The following is a 16,360-nucleotide window of genomic DNA, read 5'->3' on the forward strand; positions in this document are numbered from 1 at the left end:
AAAGCTGACAAGTTAAGTACTCTGAAATTGGAGCTGTACTTGAAATATAAGTGCTAAGGGTAGAATCTGAATTGCTTAGATGTAGAGGACAGACATCATTCTTGCTGCCTTTATTTAGGTTAAAGGGAAGCAGATATTAGACTCAAACAATGATGAAATGTGTCTATGCCCTGAGGGTCCACCCTAAACCAGGAAGCAAGAATTATCAAATTTTCTTTAATAGTTGTTGATTTAGATTAGAATAGCCAGCACCATTAATATTAGCTCCTTTAATTCTCACACCAATTATATTGAGCAGGTATTATTTGCACTGTAGAGGAGGCCCTAAGTTTAACATTTATTGTCTATTGAATAAATGAGTGATTCTAAGATGGGCTCTTGTCCTGACTATTATGATTAGCCCTACCCTAAATTTTTTGAGTATGAATTTCCTTAGCTCACAATGAGTAAATTGAGGTAATGATTCTTCAGATGCTGGCAGGTAGCTTTTGTTTTAGTCTCTGTCACTTGCCCCATGTCATAGTTTATTCACTGCTTTGAATCCCCAATCCAAATTGTCCAACAGTGAAATAAAACTCCAGGTGTAAGGATAGAGACAAACATAAAAAATTATTGGCATTTTCAGCATTTTGCATGTCTGCACTCCAACTTTTTGTACATTTTTTAAAACCTAAAACATGGATGATAAATAATGGAAGAAAAAAGGCCAAATAGGTAGCAATTAACAATTTTACATATGTTTAGAAGGCATTTTGTAGCTTAGATATCACACAAATAATTAATATCCATCTTGGAGTTGTTGCAATAAATGTTGGTAGTAAGAATAAAACATTAGTACATGGATTTGTACTTTACTGGATTTTCACATCAGTACATCTTTCAGTACAGTGAAGATAACTGGGGAATGAACATGCAAGTTTTGTTGAACTAATTCTTATAAACTATTCATGACAGGAGAAACTCTTGGCCAACCATTTTAAGAATCTGTAAACATAAAGGAAGAACATCCCTGCTCTCATCTCTGCCCAATAGCCATAGTGGACATCATCATCATCATTTCTAAATCTTCTGTAACAGTCTTTCTATTTTTAACACTTTGATTCAAGATGTTGGAGTGTGATATTGGAAATGGCCCAAGTCATCATATAGCAAAGGAAAATATAACACATGCCCTCTTACTTACACAGCACAAAGCAATTTACATCTGGCATCTGGTCTTTCTTCTTTCTTCACTTACTTTGGACTCTTGGTTGGTCACCTGAAGTCTTTCATATGGCTCTTGATTCCATTACATTGCTAGAATCCTGGCTCACCCACTGATTAAAACACCAGCCCAGTGTCAATGCTACTGATTTAACTTCTCCATTTGATATCTAGCTGGTTGTAGTGCTGGTAAGAAAAACATTATTCAAACTCCTTGACTGGAACACAAGCCCCTTCACCTTCTGGACCCCTATATTCAATAGATGTGTTTCATTTTCTATCTCAAACATTATAAATATTCCAGAAATACACAAGCGCCAGGAGCTCCTTATGCCACTTTAATGTGAGGAACCTCTTTTAGCTGAGTATGTCCTGGTCTGTGTCACCACCTCTGCTCTGGAATTCTTCCTCTCAGGCTATATGAGAGCTGGCATTTGTACCCTGATGGTGCACTTTCTACAGTTGCTTTATCTTTCATTTTTGATGTGCCTTTATCTCTCATTTTATTTCACTATAAGCTCCATAAGAGGGAGGCTCTATGTAGTTATCATTTTGATAAATATACAACTGATACATAGTGACTCCTTGCAATTGTTGAATGAAGTAGCGTCTCTTGTACACATGGATTTCTAAAGCCTGATAGATGATGCATGTGAATCAAGTGCTGTGTCCAAGGTGAGACACAAAACTACTGATAAAACCAGGTATAAAACCCAGGTCTCCTAATAGCCGTGTCCAATGCTCTTTCCTTTACAGTGCAAACACAATTGGATTGTCTTGGCTGATGTCTAAATTGCATTTAAAGGATTTTGTGTTTTCTGCTTTACAGAGTGGACAAATGGGATCAAAGGGGCCTCCAGCTAGTCCACCCTCATTCCGCCCTGAAGATGAACTAGAGCACCTGACCAAGAAGATGCTGTATGACATGGAAAATCCACCTGCCGACGAATACTTTGGTGAGTGGTCCCAGAGCTGACTTCTGAAGTAAATGACCTGTCCTATTTTCCTTAATTAGTAAGTAGGAGTATTATCAGCTCCAGTGGTAAAGGACTAGAGTCTCATGCATTGGAGTTGGTATCCATGTGCACACATCTGAGTGTTCTGGAAGTTGCTTTGTGAGAGACTGCCATAATGTGATATCTGCTTGGCTTGTCCTAAAATCTCAAGGGTACTTCAGAGTTTCGTGAGATACATTTGATTTAAAACTTAATTTTTGATCATTTATTAGCTTTTTATTATGCAGAAATAGGGCTTTTGTGTGTATTCAGGTCTAAATATTAATATACAAAATGTGGAATTGGGCAGTGTCTAAACTCTGTGCTCTCAATCCTTTCCCTATCCAAGTTCAAGGAAAGGATGCTCCCTTTATATATTTTTTAACTTCTCCCCTGTCTAAGCCTGTGAATAATTATGAACAATTAATCCATCTGTCCATTCATTTAATGTGAATTTATGAATTACATGCCAATTATGAGGTGTTATGGATACATAACTTGTCTTCTAAGAGGTTGTAGTTATTCAGAAGAGAGAAGAAAAGCACAAATAATTACTAATGTAGCTAAAATTATTAAGAGGCATGAGAGATGCTTGCTTAGGTCAAATGTTATAAAAATTTAAAAGTTCTGTTCATCGCCCTGACCGGTTTGGCTCAGTGGATAGAGCGTCGGCCTGCGGACTGAAAGGTCCCAGGTTCCATTCCGGTCAAGGGCACGTACCTTGGTTGCAGGCACATCCTCGGTGGGTGTGCAGGAGGCAGCTGGTCGATGTTTCTCTCTCATTGATGTTTCTAACTCTCTATCCCTCTCCCTTCCCCTCTGTAAAAAATCAATAAAATATATTAAAAAAAAAAAGCTCTGTTCTTCAGGAATGCTTTATGGAAGAATTGGTGGCACTTGAACCTGGACCCTAAAGCATACCTCTCAGGTTATTTTGTTATGAAAGACTCCTGCCCAGTCTGTTGGAGATCAGTATTTTTATAGAGTATAATTAAAATTAGTTACTAAGAAAATGAAATTTAAAAAAATACAAAATGGAAGACCCACGTTTTACCATTATCAGACTTAACAAGGATAAATTACTCTATTAAATTGCTGTAATTTTTTCTAAATACTCTCTATATTTGTCTCATCACAGGGTGACAAACATTCCTTAGTCAGACACACACCCGTTGACCTCATTTTCAGTAGTGCTGCTTTTAGTAAAAATATATTTTATTGATTTTTTACAGAGAGGAAGGGAGAGGGATAGAGAATTAGAAATACTGATGAGAGAGAAACATTGATCACCTACCTCCTGCACACTCCCTATTGGGGATGTGCCACAACCAAGGTACATGCCCTTGACTAGAATCGAACCTGGGACCCTTGAGTCTGCCGGCTGACGCTCTATCCACTGAGCCAAACTTGTTAGGGTTCAGTAGTGCTGCTTTAAGTATATATGGAGAAAAGACATTTGGGGGCATTGGGAAGGCACAGAGATAGGAAATTGCACTATGCACAGGGCTTGTACTTCTACAAGTTTTTCCAATTTGCATGTCTTCCCATTTGCTTCTTATTGGGGAATCTGTATTAAAAAATAAACAGAAAACACTAGTTCAAAAACACATGGTAGGTGGACTGGGTTAGGATGTGAAAATCATGACATTTATTTGTAATCAGAAGGTAGCATAGCTTAGCTAAAAGTACAATAGTGAGAACTTAGAATTTACGTTCTGTCCCTCTCTTCCCCTCGCTGACTAAGCAATATTCTCATGTTCCTCATCCATCTGAGCCCCATTTTCCACTTTGATAAATCAAAGCGGAAAAGGTCTGGCATTTTTTTCAATACTAGTAAGATAATATGGAAACAGCATCAACCCAAATAAATGTAACATAGCTAAAAGCTAAATATAAGTTGATATAGATTAACACAAAGGCATGGAAAACAGTAAAAAAAAGTCTCTACTTATTTTAAAATATACTGTAAGGATATTATGTTCTTGTCATTGATGTGAAAGAAGGATATATATTGAAATAAGATAAACTTTTTAAAAAAGCATGTTAAAAGTGAAAAGTATGTTCTCTGTATTAAAGTATATTAAAAATGAAAAATAATAATACCAAATATATATGCTTCAAATATCATAGCAAAATCTACCTAGCCATAAGGAAAAATATGTTAATGAATATATATGTACATATATATATATATGTGTGTGTGTGTGTGTGTGTGTGTGTGTGTATACATATATACACATATATATATATACATATATATATATATACATATATACATATATATATACACACACACATATATACATATACTAGAGGCCCGGTGCACAAAAATTTGTGCACTCTGGGGGGAGGGGGGTCCCTCAGCACGGCCTGTGCCCACTCGCAGTCTGGGACCTCTCAGGAGATAATGCACTGCTGGCTTAGGCCTGCTCCCATGTGGCAGAAGGCAGGCCTAATCCCTAGGTGCAGCCCCTGGTCGGGCTCAGAGCAGGGCCGATTAGGGAGTTGGGGCACCGCCCCCTGTCACACACAGAGCAGGGCAGATCAGGGGGTTGGGGCGCCACCCTCTATTACCCACAGAGCAGGGCCAATCAGGGGGTTGGGGTGCCACCACTCTCACACTCAGGTCAGGGCCGATGGGGAGGTTATGGCTCTACCCCTTCACACACAGAGCAGGATCCGTGGGGTGGGGGGGGGTTGGGGCGCCGCACCCTGTCACACACAGAGCCACAGGGTGATCAGGGGGTTGGGGAACTCCCCCTATAAGTCACAGAGCAGGGCCGATCAGGGGGTTGGGGCACCTTCCCCTGTCAGGAACAGAGCAGGGAGGATAGGGAGGTTGTGGCCCCGCCCCCTGTCACACACAGAGCTGCAGGGTGATCAGGGGGTTTAGGCGCTGCCCCCTGTCACACTGATCCTGGTGCTGGGAGGCATATTACCCTTTTACTATATAGAATAGAGGCCTGGTGCATGGGTGGGGGCTGGCTGGTTTGCCCTGAAGGGTGTCCTGGATTAGTGCGGGGGTCCCCACTGGGGTGCCTGGCCAGTCTGGGTGAGGGGCTGAGGGCTGTTTTCAGGCTGGGACTGAAGCTCCCAACTGCTCCTTTTTTTCTTTTTCTTTTTCTTTTTTTTATTCTGGGCCAGCTTTAGCTCTGAGGCTCCAGCTCTTAGGCCTCCACTCCTGAAAGCAGGTATCTGGTTTGTTTAGGTTCTATAATCGAAACTCGTATCAGCTCCAGCTCTGAGATCCCAGCCGGCTGGAAGCTGGTTTCTGGGGTTTTGTTTAGCTTCTATATGTTACAATGTTTCTTAAACTGCAAGCTCGGAGGCCAGCAAGGCAGGCGGGGAACGTTGCAGTCCTCTGTCACTGAAGCAAGCAAGCCTCATGTTCAGTTTAAGCTGCCTTGCTGCCGGCCGCCATCTTGGCTGGCAGTTACTTTGCATATCGCCCTGATTAGCCAATGGGAAGGGTAGTGGTCGTACGCCAATTACCATGTATCTCTTTTATTAGATAGGATATATATATATATAGGACTTTGGGAAACATATAAATTAACTATTATATTTGCCTTCAAGACTATCCTAGCTCTACTACTTACTAGCTTAGACAACTTCAAAACTTATTAATCTCTCTAAATATTTGTTTTTGTTTTGCTTTATCTTTAATATGGAAATAGTAGTTAGCTTATACTGTTATCACATTGAATGAAATATTTATAGAAAGCACTTAGCCATGTTCTTTGAATGTAAAATATGCTCAATAATCAAAGTTATCCCATAGTTTAAGAAAACAAGATATGCCCCTTAAAATTAATTAATACTTGATTTAAATTTAGGTTCCTATAAAAAACAGAACATATGTCATGCATTGGTAAATAATTATTACCAAATGATCCTTATAAACCATGATAAAAATGTGGAATGATGATGAACTTTTATTGAGTATATATGATAAGGCAATACTATTTTATGTACTTTATATGTATTAACTCATTTAACCCATATTGAAAAAATATAACCCTGTAAAGTAAATGCTATTACTATTTCCATATTAGGAAATTGAGACACAGGAATATTAAGTAATCTGCCCATATCAACAACTAGTCAGTTTTGTGACTGGATTAGAATCCAGGCTCCAGGTCTATACATTTTGTAATTTCTAAAAGATTTTCCCCCAGTTTACTTGAGGTATACCAAAAAACTGCACATGCTTAATGTATGCAATTTGGTGGGTTTGGGCCTATGTATTCGTTTCCACTGCCATCACCACAATCCAGGTTTTGACCATATTGGCACCTCCAAAGGTTTAGGATAGAAATTTAGAAAGGTTTCATGGAGAATATCAGCTTTGGACAGATGGAAAATAACAGAGGATATTCTCTTTTAAGTAGATAGAATGAACAAAATACAACTTAAGGCCAGGATTATTCAAGGAAAGTTTGCTTTATGTGAAAAACATACATTAAGTACCTATTAGATGCAAGTTATCCTTCTAGATGTTAGAGACATATGGAGACAGGCAAACATGAGTCTTACTTTAAAGGTGCTTATAGTCTAAAAGGGGATGGGCACAGGGTTACGGTGTTTAATCATAACTCAAGATAAAAAGTGACAAGTGAGTTCAAAGTTCTTTGAGAATTCAGAAAAAAGAAAGGACATCCTGAGGCAAGAATGGAAAAGTTTTTGAGGAGTAGTTAGCCTTTGAATCAAGTCTTTAAAAGTATGCTAATAGAGATTTGCAAGTGGGATAACATTATAGAAATGAAGTCATTTCTGATTATGGGAATTTTTAACATGAAGGGTTTAAAACCAGTAAAGAGAATCACCTATATTGGAAGGAATAAATATTGGGAAATAAGATTGGAGAAATAAAAGTTGAGAGTAATACAGAGAGGACTTTTATTATTTTGTTTTTATAATTTAATTTTTTAATTACAGTTGACATTTAGTATTATTTTATATTAGTTTTAGGTGTATATCATAGTAGTTAGACAATTATATAATTTACAAAGTTATCCCCTCTATAATTCTAACACCTGGCACCATACATAGTTATTATAATATTATAGACTATATTCCCTATGCTGTACTTTACATCCCTTTGACTATTTTGTCACTACCAATTTGTACTTCATAATCACTTCACTTTTTCACCTACCCTACAACCCCTCTTTCATCTAGAAACCCTCAGTTTGTTCACTGTATCTATGAGTCTACTTCTGTTTTGTTTGTTGATTTTGTTCTTTAGATTCCACATCTAAGTTAAATTAATAGTACTTGTCTTTTGCTGTCTGACTTATTTCACTTAGTATAATACCATTTATGTCTATCCATGTTGTGGGAAATGGTAAGCTTTCATACTTTTTTATGGCCAAGTAATATTGCAATTTATATATGTACCACATCTTCTTTGTGTACTTGTCTATTGACGGACACTTGGGTTACCTCCATATCTTATCTATTGTAAATAATGTGCAATGAACATAAGAGAGCATATGTTCTTCCAAATTAGTGTTTTAGATTTTCTTGGATATATACCCAAAATCAGAATTGCTGTGTCATAAAGTAGTTCTGTTTGTTTGTTTTTTAAAAAAATTGCAAAACCTCCATACTATGGAGAGTAGTTTTAATGCCTGAGTAAAGGCTAGTGATTTTATCTTACATAATGAACCTTTGCACATTGAGGTCAAATGCTGTGGGAACTGTTCTGTCAATAGTGGTTAAGAATGTGGGTTCCAAAGCCAGAATGTCTTGATTTGAATGTCAGCTCTACCTCTTAAAAGCAGAAAGCAAAGGATGAGTTAACGAAACTATCATTTACTGTTCCACTCTAAACATTAAACATTTCCTGAGAAATTTTCCATGCCCGCAGATGTGCTGGCTGTCAGGGACATCTAGATGCAAAGAGAATCTCTGCCCTCACTTAGTTCATGAGTTCCTGGGAAGGACAGGAGAAAGGCAAGGATGTCAGTGCAGATTATCAGCACTTTGTTGGGTCTGCCTGGCCTATGTGAGAGTACACAAAGTCCATAAGTCTGCCTGGAGATGAGGGAAGGATGACTACATATCAGTGTGTCTGTAGAAGGGCCTGACACAAGAGAGATTTATAACAGTCCTCTCTTGCCCTCTATCTGAATTTTACCTTAGTTCCATTCTGGGATAGAAATAACATTGCCAAGTACCACCCTAAAAGAACTAACCCACCTAACCCCATCACCTACTTTCTTTTTCAACCAGTTTGCCTATTTAATGCTGAAATTTTCATTGACACTAAAGTTGATTTGCAGTCATTAAGTGCTTCCTTGTCAAAAAACTTCTACTAGATTACAGGCTGCACCTGGGAAAGAAGGGGAACAAAATAAAAGTAAATGGGTGAATGGAGTAGGTTCTCCTGTGGTCATGTTGCTTTGTTTCAATGAAGCCCCACCCCATTTTTTAATTTAAGTGAGGGATATCAACTCCCAGGTAGCTTATATACAAAGAAGATACCTTTACAATGTAGAGGTCTGGAGCAAACCTTCTTAATTCAAATGATGAAATTTAGCATCACTGATACTAGGACAAATTGACAAGTGCCAGTTGATATGATATAGTAGGAAGTATACAACATGCCTATGTAATAGTTTTGCTAAAGTATTTAACTTGAATCCAACCTTTAGGAAATATACAAATCCAGATGTTATAACATTCTTTAAGACAATTTTCCTAAATTCTTGAAAAAAAGTCAATGTTAGAGGAGACTATGCTAGGTTAAAAGAAATTAAAGCAACATGCCATACCATTGCAAGACATGAGTTTTGATTGGAATCTAGATTTTAAAAGAAAACTATAATTGTTTGGGTCAAGGTTAGAGAAATTTGAATATGAACTTTATGTGAGACAATACATTCATGTTAATGTCTTGACTATGGTAATGACATTGTGATTAGATAGGACAATATCCTTATTTTTAGGAGCAACATGTTCAAGGTTTTAGGGTGCAATGTCATGATGTCTAAACAACTTTGAAACACTCAAGATGATAGATAGATAGATAGATAGATAGATAGATAGATAGATAGATAGATAGAGTAAAATGGACTTCACATTAAAACAGTTAGAGATGCTGTTACTACATAGCTATATGGGGCATCTTATTTATCCCCAAAATGTGTTGAAGCCTGTCATAAATGAATTATCTTAGACTCCTTTCCAAGATAATTCATTTATGAATTATTGTAGAAGTAGGTAGAGTCATATTTCTGTACCTTTTAAACTTGATTACTTTAATGACTATTGTGGGTCTTTGAAATTACCCTTTCTTGTGTATTTTTTTAATCCTCTATAGGCCACATAACTTTTATATTATGGTGAGATGATAACTATTATGGTGGTGATGACAAAATCTTACATATATCTAAAGCTCTACAAGTTTACAAAGCTTAATCACAACCGTGGTCTGATTGACTGACCTGGTGACAATGTCTTCATTCTTCACATGAAGTAACAGAGATTCAGAGTGGCTTTGTGAGTTTTCATGGTCACTTAGCTAACACGTGTCAGGATTAAGACTTTGTTTTTGGTATTTTTTTGTTTTTTGTGTTTTTGTTTTTCTTTTTTTTTTTTTTTTTATCTCAAGTTCTCTCTGGTTTATGACCATTACAGAATGGCATATGTTGTTCCTGCAGCTGGTCCATAGTTGGTTATCCCTGCCTCATGTCATCTTTTCCCTCCTGAAGTCATGATCTTTAAATGAGAGACCACCTGTGACCAGGGCTATATGTTTTGTAGCCTGGACTTCAATTTCACTGACATCAGAGTTTAACTATCTATAACTCCTGAATTAACTGATGTGGCACTAAGCATGGGCTTTTACCATGCCCAGATGTGTACTTTAGGAAGATAGCACTCCTAATAGCTCCCAGGCAACCATGTCAGCAAACTGTAGCCCTGCTCTTGACCTTGGGAGAAGGCAGATCACTGATAACTACAGTCCATCTTGTTTTCTCAAGTCAGTTCTGCATAGAATATTACAAGCAGGAACCTTTAACTAAGTCTTAGCTGGGTATATTTTTTAATGATTTCTTCCTGAAAAGGTACTAGTTTTAGTGTTTCCACAGTTTTTCTCTCCCATCTTTATAAAAAATTTTGACCTCCACTACAGTATTAAGTAAATGCCACAAAGAATTAACCATAATACAGTAGTTGGGTGAGTTCTTACCTTTGAAGGGGAGATAAAGTCTCTCATGCTCTGAACGTTTTCCATTGACTTTGGCTTAAATTTTGCCTGTAACAGTTTCCCACTGACACTAGGGTCCTTGAGTGGGTCTCAAAACACTACCCTGTAATAGGAAAAAAAGAAAACATAGAAGGGTTGAGCTAGGAGTAAATTCACATCTAGTTCAATTAGCCATGAAGCAGGTCTTCAGCCCAAATCATCTGCAGCAAAACTGCATGCCTTGGTTCAAGTGCTCGCATCATGGGGCCACCTGTTTCTCTGGACAATTAGAAAAGTATGTTAATACTAGAGGGCACTCTTAATTCCAGGGATAAATCATAAAAAGAACAAGGGATGACGAACAATAAATTATTGTAAGTTAGGGTACATTTCAGAACATGACATAGAAGAGAGAATTTTTAAATTAGCTATCAAAATGAATGGGGGAGAAAGGTATCATTGCTAGAAAATTGGGGGGCTTACAGGGCTAGCTGCCAGCATTGGAACTTATACTTTTCACATAGTTTTGAGGGTGAAATGTAAACTAAGGTTGAGTTTATCATCTGGATATTCTTGACACAACTCTTTGCATTTACCTGTTTTATATGTTGATTGATATATCCAGAGCCTCTATGTTTTGTGCTTTCCTACATTTTGAAAGAGAATACCTGTTTGTATGTGAGAGATTCCACATGTCTATGTCTGTGACCATGACATGATTCTCTCCAAAATAATGGTGTTCTGGCTGTACAGATTCTCAGACTGAAGACAGCACTATTATAATGCAGTAACTGCAGAAATGGATAGTGTAATATATCTGAGGATGAACTGAAAACATCTAACAACTTATTTTTAAGCAGAAAGCTGTAATTATCTTGGCATTGTTTACAACGTGTTGTCTTATTCCTTTTTTATAAAGAAAACTGAAGTGTATGAGTCTTAAAATTGTTTAGTGAGCTATTTGAAGAATTCAGGGAGCACTAGGTAAATTGTCTTCACAGAACTTGGCATTTACCTAATAATGTTTTTGTTTGTCTCTGAGTATTGTCAGTGAGACATGTTGGGACAATTTGCATATACCCAGTAGTTTGTTCTAGGGCAAGTGAAATTTTACTGCCTCGGAGGATAATTGGACAGAAAGTAGAAGATAGGAGGTGGCAGGGACTTGGGACTGGTAAGCCTTTAAAGAAGAAAGGCATAGATAGGCATGTTCCCTGATTACTTTACTGAGAAACCAACTCACCATATTTGGTATTGTTTATCTTTGTAATTGTGAGCAAATGGAGATCCAATGAATGTTCATGAAAAAGAAGTTGAGTGCCCCAAACAACAGGGATGATAAATCATTTCTTTTCTGTATTAATAAGACCAGTCAATAAGTGAGCATGTCTAGAAGACTTACACTGAGATGCTAAGAAGAGTGAAAAGCACCATTTGAAGTACAGTTGAAGGTAGGGGGAAAAGAAAACCTGGCACCCTGGCTGTTGGAGAACTGCCATGTGAGAAAGGAATGGATTGTGCTTTCAGAGTTAGCACCAAAGACAAGCTAGGGGACACTGAGAAGTTTCCATTCAGTATAAGGAATTAACTTTTCTTTAACAGACAGAAGCAAATTCTTAGAAGAGTCTAGGCCAGCCATGGGCAAACTACGGCCCGCGGCTGGATCCGGCCCGTTCAGCTGTTCTATCCGGCCCGCGGAGCCCAAAGAGCGGAGGGTTCTCTTGCTCTCCCCTCCGCTCCTTCACCAGTGGCAGTGTTAACATGCCAACGTCGGGAAACATGGCCGCAGCTCCTTCTGAGTCCAGTTTAAGAACCCATTGTGGCCCTCTAGTCAAAACGTTTGCCCACCCCTGGTCTAGGCCATAGTTCAATAACCCCTTGTTGGGGAAGTGATGATCAGTATGCAATCATCTTATGGACTGTGAAATTCAGTTTTGGAAGCACAGCCCAATTGTGATATTCAATGTCTTAAATGACTAAACTTGCCTGGGAATCAGTCTCTTGCACGTAATTTCCAGTTCTACTCCAAGATTTTGAGTGTTATTATATGACTATAATTAACATTTGTATAATTCTTTGTAAAGCACTTTTATATTCTTTATATCATTGGAGCTAGACAGCAGACCCACAAAATCCACAGTATGTATATTTCCATTTGGTATATGAAGACACAGAGGATCTGAATGATTAAGAGACTCCTTATGCTCCAAGGCCACTACCACCCTAACAAAGAATATGTCTTCTAAACAACAGACTTGCACTGGGGCCCAGGCCTACTGACTTCAGATCTGGGTCTCTTTCCACCCACTGTACTGTCCTAGCACCATCTTGCGGGATTGGTCATGCACTGTAAGGTCAGTCGACATGCCTGTGCTGAAGCTTTTCCATCAGTATAAGGGACCAGGTGATTGCTTTGATAAATGCTTAGAGGGTCTCAGCTGAGAGGTTCTAGGTCATTTATATTTTATTATTTTTATTATTTTGTGTCAATAAAATGGTTTCCAGAGTGCTCCTGTCAATTACAAACTAGGAAATGAATCCAGGTGAGCAGCTTCCTCTAGTACAGATGGAATCGGAGGCCTTTAAGGGTCTTTTTTTCCCCCGCAGAAAAATGACCTAATTAGTTAAAAACCCCCAAACCACAATAGAAGTAAAATTAGAAAATGAGTGGTATAGAGAAAAGACTATTGATTTGGGGGAAAATGGATTTCTTGGTTTTGTCTCTCTGCAGCTCTTTGTTTAACATATCTGTGGGTCATGAGAATAGAATGTTTTCTAGTTAATGAGACACATTAGATATATTTCCTTTTGTGGTGGTGATTTCTGGCAAAGCATTTGCTCAGGGAAATATATGTTTACAGCCCTAAATGAATAATCCTAAACATTTTAATGTGTTCCATCTTAGCACATGTTAATTTTTAATTAATTTGGCTATATAGGGTGTTTGTAAGCATTGATTTGGAAACCTAGATTCATAATATGCCATAAAGAAGATTTAATCTTAGAAATTATCTAGAACAACCTTTCATTTTTCTAAAAACTAAAGCCCAAATGACTCATTCAAGGTCACACAGCTGGGAGTGGCCAAACTTCCACTCTAATAAAGAATAGTTACCCTCTACTAGGAGGAAGGAATGTCAGGGCTATTCACAAAGGTGAAAAAGTAGTTGAGGGCCAGCTATTTTGGTGAACCCAGACCTGGATACACCTTATTCAAACTTGGACAAAGAACACTTTGCCTTAAAAAAGAGTAAAATAAAATCAGTAGCTTCTTAGGAATTATGTTTACATACTGTGCTGAATTCTTTTATTTTCAAGCTAGAGGCCCAGTGCATGAAATTAATGTACTGTGTGTGTGGGGAGGTGGAGTTCCTCAGCACAGCCTGCACCCTCTTGCAGTCTGGGACCCCTCGGGGATGTCCGCCTGCCAGCTTAGGCCTATTCCCCATGGGGAGTGGACCTAAGTTGGCAATTGGACATCTCTCTCACAGTCCTGGACCCTTTGCTCCTTACCACCTATCTTCTCACTGCTCCTTACTTCTCGGCTTGCTGCTCCTTAACACTGCCATAGAGGTGGGAGAGGCTCCCGCCACCACCGCTGCACTCGCCAGCCATGAGCCCGGCTTCTCATGCCCTGTTTGAATGCTGCCATTCCTGTGTTGAGTGTCTACCCTCTGGTGATCAGTGCGCATCATAGTGACCAGTCATTCTGGTTGTTTCACCATAACAGTTGCTTAGGCTTTTATTATATAGAATAAAAAATAAGTAAAGAGATCCTCAATATATTTTTCTTGTCCTTGTTAAATTACTTACTTGTAATATTTATTGTCTGTTTTCCTCACTCAAACATAAGTCCTATTGAAGGCAATAACTTTCTGTAGTTCACTGTTCTGTCTTCGGTTCTAGAACAATGCCTGATTTATAGGAGGTGTTTGTTATTTGTTTAATTAATGAATGAACATATAAGTGAAGTTGTGAGTATATATTCCATCTTCTCCATGTAAGAACATGGGTTATAGTAAACTAAAAAGGGAAAATACTTCATTCACTTAACAGATATTTATGTAGCATTTTATGGAATCACAAAGTATTTGATTTGGAGGAAGTTTGAGAGACTAAGAAAATCCTCTCAGAGATGGAAAATGAGTAAGTTTTCTAGGTTCATGAACTAATTAGTGACAGAATCATGAATTATAACTTAGACTTTCTCATTTCTTTTTCTTAAATTCTTTATTAAGGTATTACATATATCTCCTTTTTCTACATTGCCCCCCCCAGCACATGCCCCCACCCCTCCTTGTGTCTGTGTCCATTGATTATGCTTATATGCATGCATACAAGCACTTTGGTTGATCTTTACCCCTTCCCCCAACCCTTTCCTGCCTTCCCTCTGAGGTTTGCGGTTCTGTTCAATGTTTCTCTGTCTCTGGATCTATTTTTGTTCATCAGTTTATGTTGTTCATTATATTCCACAAATGAGTGAGATCATGTGATATTTATCTTTCTCCAACTTGCTTATTTCAGTTAACTTAATGCTCTCCATGTCCATCTATGCTATTGTGAATGGTAGGAGTTCCTTCTTTTTTTACAGCAGCATAGTATTCCATTGTGTAGATGTACCACAGTTTTTTAATCCACTCATCTGCTGATGGGTATTTAGGCTGTTTCCAAATCTTAGCTATTGTAAATTGTGCTGCTATGAACATAGGGGTGCATATATCTTTTTTGATTTCTCATCCCTTTTTTTAATCACTTAAAGGTATTGAAAACTATATAGATTAAAACATGTTTGATACATTCATTGAACTTCAATCAAAATTAGATAGACACCTTTGGACTTGATCTCTTTTGCATGCATGTTTTGTGAAAATTAGGATTGAAATTGGTCAATGGATGGGTTACATAGTTAAGATTTTATTTTAAAGTTCTAAACCCCATTTACTCTCCTCTCCTCCCCCCAACCCCCCCCCCCTCCCCCCCGCCCAGTCTGAGGTTCATTTGTAGTCATTGGTTCCCAATACTACAATTTTCATCTGGTCTAATCTAATTGGGTCAGATGGGCAGGGAATCACACTGAAAGAAACATCCTTTCCCCAGGGTTAAATGTGTTTTACATAACAACCAGTTCTGAAAGTTCACTAGGTTTCTCCAAAGATGTGAAAGAAACACCACCCAGGATTGATGTGTATCCTGTCTTAATACAAATAGCAGACACCCACTAATTGGTTATATTGGGATCATCACTCTCTTTATCAAAGAATGAAACGTAGAGAAGAGATTCCTTTAACAACTGTGAAAACAAATTTGACATTCTGGACGAGAAAGAGCTGGTAGGGTACACATTGTGTATGGAAAGAAAAAAGTCTTAGTTCATAGGTTATCTATGGTTGTATACTGAGAACTGAGACCTGCAACCTACACGTACTAATTAGCATTTTCTGATCTTAAATATACAAATATTGGTAAATGTGAACTCAACTCCCTTTCCCTCCAAACCACCCTTTTTCACCCCCACCAGCACTTTCCCCATAACTTTCTCTAAAACACTCAGATAATCATCTCCTTCCAGACTTTGAAGTGACATTAGAATTGTCAGAAGGCATATTTAATTAACTGTCAGCAAAGCCATTGTTTGAACATCTGTGGAGTTCTACTTGGTAGGCATCTGTTGTTCTTTTAATTAAATGGGTTCATTTATCTACAAATATTTATTGAGTGCCTACTATACACCAATCATTGTAGTCTATACTATGGAAGATAATAGAAATGAGTTACCATCATGACCTAGAAGAGAAAGCATTTGTTAAATCCTCTAGCACCAAGGGTTTTAATGGAAAGTAGATTTAATTACTGGCAATGGAAAAGGCATTCTTTTTCATCTAGATTCAAGGGCTTTTGCCACTATTACCAGCTGACCTGTGGCACATAAAATGCCAGAGGAGTCCATGTGAAGACATCATAGCTG

At 38.0% G+C, this 16,360-nt stretch overlaps 1 protein-coding gene across 13 annotated transcripts in view; it reads left to right on the forward strand.

Annotated features, from left to right (window-relative positions):
- Positions 1 to 16,360, forward strand: part of LPP (LIM domain containing preferred translocation partner in lipoma) — a 665,671-nt gene that overhangs the window by 489,358 nt on the left and 159,953 nt on the right. For all 13 annotated transcript variants that reach the window (XM_059687357.1, XM_059687363.1, XM_059687359.1 and 10 more), the window contains one exon: positions 2,033 to 2,159. In XM_059687357.1, the coding sequence (XP_059543340.1) occupies positions 2,033 to 2,159 (127 nt within the window). The remainder of the gene's footprint in view (positions 1 to 2,032; positions 2,160 to 16,360) is intronic.

This window comes from Myotis daubentonii, chromosome 3, assembly GCF_963259705.1.
Source record: "Myotis daubentonii chromosome 3, mMyoDau2.1, whole genome shotgun sequence".
In the NCBI taxonomy this organism is placed as follows: domain Eukaryota; kingdom Metazoa; phylum Chordata; class Mammalia; order Chiroptera; family Vespertilionidae; genus Myotis; species Myotis daubentonii.